This window comes from Grammomys surdaster, unplaced genomic scaffold, assembly GCF_004785775.1.
Source record: "Grammomys surdaster isolate TR1022 unplaced genomic scaffold, NIH_TR_1.0 217, whole genome shotgun sequence".
Taxonomy (NCBI): Eukaryota; Metazoa; Chordata; class Mammalia; order Rodentia; family Muridae; genus Grammomys; species Grammomys surdaster.
Genome location: NW_021604662.1, coordinates 571,883 through 579,132, shown reverse-complemented (window position 1 = coordinate 579,132; position 7,250 = coordinate 571,883). Strand labels below are relative to the sequence as shown.

The 7,250-nt window shown below is 40.2% G+C and overlaps 1 protein-coding gene across 3 annotated transcripts in view; it reads left to right on the top strand.

Annotated features, from left to right (window-relative positions):
- Adgrg2 (adhesion G protein-coupled receptor G2) overlaps positions 1-7,250 on the top strand; it is a 61,398-nt gene that overhangs the window by 36,579 nt on the left and 17,569 nt on the right. For all 3 annotated transcript variants that reach the window (XM_028772680.1, XM_028772682.1, XM_028772681.1), the window contains 3 exons: positions 3,774-4,174; positions 5,789-5,951; positions 6,797-6,953. In XM_028772680.1, the coding sequence (XP_028628513.1) occupies positions 3,774-4,174; positions 5,789-5,951; positions 6,797-6,953 (721 nt within the window). The remainder of the gene's footprint in view (positions 1-3,773; positions 4,175-5,788; positions 5,952-6,796; positions 6,954-7,250) is intronic.

Genomic DNA, 7,250 nt, shown 5'->3' with positions numbered 1-7,250 from the left:
GAGAGAGAGAGAGAGAGAGAGAGAGAGAGAGAGAGAGAGAGAGAGAGAGAGAGAGAGAGAATGCTTTGTTAATCTCCATCTCTTTTTTATCCTTTTCCTCTTTTTTGCCTCTTCGTTTTTTCACTTTACAGAATATTTTTTGTATAGTCAAAAAACAATAGTCAGGGCATTTTTAGAAAACATACAGATCCTTTGCATATATATATCGTGACTTCTGGATTTGTGTTTTATGAGATTCCTATGTGTGCAAAGGCGTGTGTCTCTGCATCTATATGTGTTTCTCGTGCTTTTTCTTTGGCTCTTTTCTTCTGGTTGTTTGTTTTGTCCTGCTCCAATTTGTTTCTTTTTGTTCTATCTTATTTTATTTTATTTTATTTTATTTTATTTTATTTTATTTTATTATTGTACTTTAGATGTCTGGAGAAAGGGTGTGGATCTGGATAGGAAGGAAGGTAGGGAGAACTGAGAGGAATTGAAGGGGAAAACTATAATGAGAGAATATTGTGTGGAAAAAAATCTATTTTCAATAAAAGAAAAACAATACATAATTTAAAATGGGAACAGAAGGCCCAGTGTAGCCTGTCAGTCCAATATGGGTCATATTTCTGGGATATGTTAAAACAACAGGCTCAAGGAATAATTAAAAGTCTCTAACGATCTGTCACATTTTTGCAATGAAAACTTTAGACATACCTTACTGAGCTTAACATCTCCTATTAATCTAGAGGTTGAGAACTATTTAGGGATTATAATGTCTGGAGGTATCAGAATCAGAGCAAAAAGCCATCACTCTTAAGACAGTACACATACCCTGTAATTGCTGTCCATTCAGAGACATTAGCAAGAAGCAGGCCCTAGAAAGCAGGGCAGAATTAGACCTGTGCCTGGCTAAATATTTATGGCTACACACACACACACACACACACACACACACACACACACACACACACCATGTCATTCTCTAGCTATACATCCATGTTCATTCTAGAGCATGTACTTTCCCACCTTCAAAGACTTAGATGAAATGGTGGAATCAACTAGTCTCTGTAAATATACAAATTAGAAAGTAGATTTGATCAGTCTCAACTATTCCCAAATGCATCAACCCCTGAGCATTTTTGAAAAGTGTATTGTGGCCCAGTAAGTCTAGGGAAGAGCCTGAGATTCTGCATTTCTAGCAAAGTCCTGGCGGAGGCCAGTGTCGCTGTCCCCTGAGCCCCAGTCTGACATAGATGTTTTATTTTAAGACAAGGCCTCATCATGTAGCCCTGGCTGTTCTGGAACTAGTTCTGTAGACCAGGCTGGCCACAAACTCACAGAGATCTATCTGCCTTTGTCTCCCCAGTGCTGGAATTAAAGGTGTGTACTACCACATCTAGCTCTTTAATCCAGCTTTGAAGACTAAGGATACAGGAACAATGCAATGATATTCAACTGTTGTCTTATGCCTCAGTCACTGGGGAATTAAAAAGGAAAAAAAAATACTTCTTACCTCCTACCTTCAGTGAATGGTCTGGCATAGCACAAGCTTCTGAATTTTTAGAAACCCTTGAATAAGATGATTCTAATGTGAAGCCAAATGTGGTAACAACTGAGCTAGAACTGTGTGACCATTGGGTCTTTCAAATATTGGTTCTTAAGATTAGAAGAATCACATGGGGCACTTTGAAAACATGTTGATGGTTAGAGTACCTTTCTGGGGTGCTCTATGTTTAGACTTAGGAAGTGATGACTCAGATCTATATATATGTAGCATTCACCAGGTGCTAAATTCGAGGCAAATACCCTTGACTGCATATAGGCTTCATCTCTGCCAATAAGAACATCCAAAAGATGTCTGTGTTCAATCCCAGAAATTGCAGACCAGCTGTACCGGAGAGACATCTAGACACTAGCATGGAAAAGTTACCTCATCTTTGACTGCTCTGTAATTTACTTGGGTGCTTCACTCAGTGGCTGGAGGGCCAGGACTAGCATGAGCACCAGGACTAGCATGAGCACCAGGAATCCAAGGCAGCCTTTTTATTGCTGAGCCCTATCGTGGGAGCCTGTAATAGATGTCTGGCTTCTGCAGGCTTCATGTATTCTGAAGATAATCTCATGTATATTTTCCAAGGCACTGTTGTCACACCTTGGCCAGATGGGTTGCTATATAAAGAATGACATCTCACAGGCATGGAGTAAATTATCCAGAGGCCTCTCTTTGTCTCTGTGTCTATGCCTTTCTGTCTCTCTGTCTCTGTCTTACTCTCTTGCTCCCTCTGAGACAGGGCCTCCTGTCTTAAACTCGATAATTTTACAGTCACTATGTAGTCAGTGACCTTGAACTCCAGATCTTCCTGTCTCTACTTTCTAAGTGTCTGGATCACTAGTATATGTGGTGCTTGGAGTGAAACCCGAGGCATCATACTTGCTAAACATAAGCAAGCACACTGCCAACTAAGCTACAAATGCAATCCACGGGCATCTCTTTAAAGTTATGCTTGTCTAATGCTCCACAATATAATCACCCTCCCTCTTCTTGCCTAAGAGAGGCTCTGTGAACAAATTTTCGTTGGTTTTCTGTCTCCATCTAAATCTGGACCTATCAGAGACAACCCTGAGTTTCTATTTGTCCATTCTAGTTGCTCTTCCCTAATATGTCCTAAGAAATATTGACCCTGTGCAGATAGTAGGTGAATTCTTAACCTTTGATGTGACCAGGAAACTCACCTGAGACTTTAGAAAATACACATGCCTAACACCCCTTACACTCTGTCCCAGGACCAACTGAATGAGACAAGAGTATAAGCCACAGAAACCTATCTTTTCTCTATCTCTTCTTCTATCTGCTTATCTTTGTTTCCTTATTGCTATAACAAAATACCTGACAGTGGCCATTTAAAGAGAGAAGTGCTTTATTTTTGCTTTGCAGTTTAACAATGGATATTGTTTGTTATGACAGGGACAGCACAAGTGTGAGGAGGCTGGTCACACTGCACCCACAATCCCAAAGCAGAGAAAGATGAGAATTCTGATCCTCAGCTTGCTTTCCTCTTTGTTTCTTTAGACTCCCAGTCCAGGTTTGGTGAAATCAACATTCAGAGTGGCTCTTCTCTCTTCAGTTAACCCTCTCTGGAAACACCCTCACAGACATAGGGCATCTCCTTGCTGACTTTAAATCCAATCAAATTGCAATATAGTCAGTCTGTCTGTCTGTCTGTCTGTCTGTCTATGTGGATATGTTTTTCAAAGTTTTTCTAATAGAGCTCATAAATAGCCAAGGTTGAGTACCACTGAACTAAAGCAACGTTAAAAGGTAAATGACTTACCAGCCAGAGATTATCTCTTTGGATCCAGTTTGATTCATGTTTTTATCCAATCAATTTCTTGATCATTTACCATGTTCTAGTGACCACTATACCTGGATATAATGGTATGATATTGGTTAAGACAGATTTCTAGTGTGATGAAACCAGTTGAGTTAAGGGACATTTAGTATCTTTCCTCCAGGAACACAGAGAATGTTGCAAGAGCCTAGATTACATGTGGCATAGAGCTCTAGAACATTGCTAAATCAGTGAATCAGAACTGAGGTTTGTAAAATAATGCTAATATCTCTCCCTGGAAGTATGAAGGAGGGGCAGAAGCCAGTGCCAGAAGCACACAGAATGTGAAGAAGCCAGTCTTTTAGAGTGAAACTCTGTTAAGTTTGTGGTACCAGGCAGCTGCTGGGGTTGAGTCCTCTGTACCTTATTGGTGTCTTATATGTATCTCTCTCGTTTTTCCTTTAGTGATCTGCAGGATCCCATTGTCTGTCTTGCTGATCCACCATATGGCCCACCGTTATCTTCTTCCAGCAAGCCTGTGCCAGTTATACCTCAGGCCACCATTTTTTCCCACAGTGCTAGTGATCTCTCTTTGGCTGAACCCCTTGGTCATGCCCCTATGACTCCAAGCACACCCTCTCTGTCACAAGAGAGTCACCTTCCATCTCCTCAGCCTACAATCCCCCTGGCTTCCAGTCCTGACATTGACTTGCCTGTTCAACTCATAGTGGCTTCTTCCTCTTTGCCCCAAACTGATCTTTCCCACACCCTGTCACCTGTGCAGTCCTCTATTCCCTCTTCTACCACACCATCCCCATCTGTCCCTGATAAAGTGGTCACCATCAGCATACCTCCTGGTGAAACAGGTAAATATGAGAAGCCAAGCTGATCATGGGGCTGTTGGAATTTGGGCTTCCTAAAAAGCTTGCAAATCAAAAATACACAGTAAGACTTTATTAAGCCATTCTTCTGAACCATTTGGAAGATCTAGGCTTAACCTCAAGTCCAGCGAAAGCTAAAACAGCTTAGCATCTCCTGACCTATTCTACATGAGGATGGATAAGTCATGCTGGGTGCCCTTGGCTAGTAATAGTATAAATGAGAAAGCCATGGAAACTACAAAGGATTCCCAGGAGCCATGTAGGATTAGTGGTATAGGAATAAAGAACAGAGGGAAAGGAACAAAGAGTATCCCAGACTCTCTGGAACTTTAGTTCTGGGAGTATGAAACAAGCTTTCCTTTAAAACCTGGAGGATGGGAGACAAAGCCTAGCTTAATGTGTTAGCAGTTTGGAGCTCAGGTTATGGCTTCTGCTTCCTCTGCCATTAGGCCAGCATCCCCAGGGAGATTTTGAGCTTCTTCCAAGTGACTTACTATTTCTCCTAATAAGCACTGCTCTCAAATTATCTTAAAATAGATGTGTAAATTTTAGGCAGAATTATGGAATCATAATATAAAAGAATGTTTAATGGCTGGATAAGAAGGTATTATTAGAATTCATTGCCCTGAGTCTACAATGATTATTTTCCCATAGCTATTCCCACTGACCCTTAGAAACAATCTTAAAGGCTACCCCAAAAGCCATCAAGAAAACCCTGAACCTAGGCTTCTACTCTTAGAGCAACAGAAGTGAACCAACATATGCCTACAAATGCACATCAGAGCATAACCTAGTAGCTAAAAAGTAGATAAACCTTATTGGCTCCATAGAGAGAAGTGATTATATAAGGCATGCTACTTCAACACAATGTCTTTTGCTCAGTGGCGTGGGCCATTAGAATAGCTGTACAAAAGTCTGGGGACACGTTCACATCTTGGTGTGAAGAGGTAAAGGCCCAACAACAGCTAGTTAAAAATATTCCATTTTCATAATAGTATAGATACACATGGATATAGACCAGAAGGGAATATGCAAAATAAGAAATCAGATATTAGTAATAAAATTAAGAGACATTTTTATAGTTTTAAAAACTGGATGTGGCCACCACTGATATGTTATGCATTCCCTGTAGTTTCAACATCCCAAAAATACCATATGAAGAGAATCATATAGGACATGTCCTTTTGAGTTTGGATTTTTTTTCATTTAACATAATATAGTGGACAACTGGAGAGCCACCCTTTTGTGGAATGCATTGGTAGCTAATTTCTTTTTGTCACTAAATAACGTTCCACTATGGACATACCACAGTTTATCCATCCATTTTCCAGTTCATGGACATTTGGATTATTTCTCATTTAGAACTATTATGAAAAAAGATACTATGAAACATCACAACTAAGTCTTCTAAATATGTATCCTTCTTCTTTTGGATGAAACCCAAGAGTAAAGTGAGCACATGATGGGACCTGTTTATCTTCAGAAGTGACTTTTGCATCATGCATTGCATAACATGACTTGGTTTTTATTTTTTGGTTTTTGTTTTTTTCTTTTCTTCTTCTTTTTTTTTTTTTTTGGTTTTTGTTTTTTTCGATACAGCTGTCAACACTAGCAGTGTTCCTGATCTGGAAGCCCAAGTATCCCAGATGGAGAAAGTTTTGTCTTTGGGCAGCTTAGAGCCTAATCTTGCAGGTGAAATGGTAAACCGAGTCAGCAAACTCCTTCACTCTCCACCTGCCTTGCTAGCCCCTCTGGCTCAAAGGTATGACTCTGCCAACACAGGGGTGTGTTCTGTGTGCTTCCGAGATGAGCTATGCTACCTGAGCTTTCTAGTTTGAATGAGAGATTTTATTAAGGATGTAAATAGCAAAAGTAAAAATAAGTTTTGAGTAGCAGATAGAGAGAAACAACAGATAGCAAAACGTCATTAAATTGAGGGCTCAAAACATCTAGCAGAGACAATTGACTGAAGCAGCCCAATCAAGAAAGCAAGCAAAAGGTAACATTTTCAGGGACTTACAAACACCTAGCAGAAACCAACTGAGGCAGCCAACTAGATTTCTCAGTTGAGGAGGTCAGGGAAGAGTTCTCTTTGTCATCTCCATAGATGAGTTTCCAGCCTCCAGTTCTTGCTATAGGCATTTTTATATATTATGGGATAAGCAATAGTAACCTGGATTGGAAATAGTTCACCTTCAAGCTCTTCTCAATGACACAATGTTTTTAATACCCCTAGCTGCATGCTTTTTTTTTCTTTTCTTCCTGTTACAGCCTTAGAGAGGCAGCCTCAGCCTATCCCAGGAAAGGGTACTAAATAACATTTTGGAGAACACTTGAAAGAAACATACTGGAGTCTAGAACAGGAGGGTCCTCCTGCTCCAAGAGTTCCCTTTCAACAATGTTTAATGAACACGTGGCAACTTACCTGTATAGTGTATATTACAGGATGCTAGGAGGATCCCCTCGAATGTCAAAGATACTTGTTTATGTGACTAGTGATAGCCAAGTATTTGCCCCAAGGACTAGACTTATAATGACATCCATTCAATATTAGAATAGGGGAGAGAGAACAAGAGGACTAATTTAAACTGCCAACTGTCTTGACAGGTTACTAAAAGTGGTAGATGCCATTGGCTTACAGCTGAATTTTTCATCTACGTCTATCAGTCTAACTTCGCCTTCTTTGGCTCTCGCTGTGATCAGAGTGAATGCCAGTAATTTCAATACAACAACGTTTGCAGCCCAAGACCCAGCCAATCTCCAGGTACAACAATCTAATTTCTTAGAGAAACAACATTTTCTTGTGCATGATTGGAGCCCCTGCTGTGCTTCCTGATGGAGGCAATTACTGTTGATTATCAAGAGCGATATTTACTATTCAAAAGATTTAATATCTGACTCCTTTAAATCTAGCACTCAGGAGGTGATGGCAGGTGGAACTCTTTGGGTTCAAGGCCAGTCTGGTATACAGAGCAGCCAGTGAGGCACCACAGAATAATATATATATATATATATATAAAAAGACATTGCTTTTAGGGCCTGAGATGGGACACGGTGATAT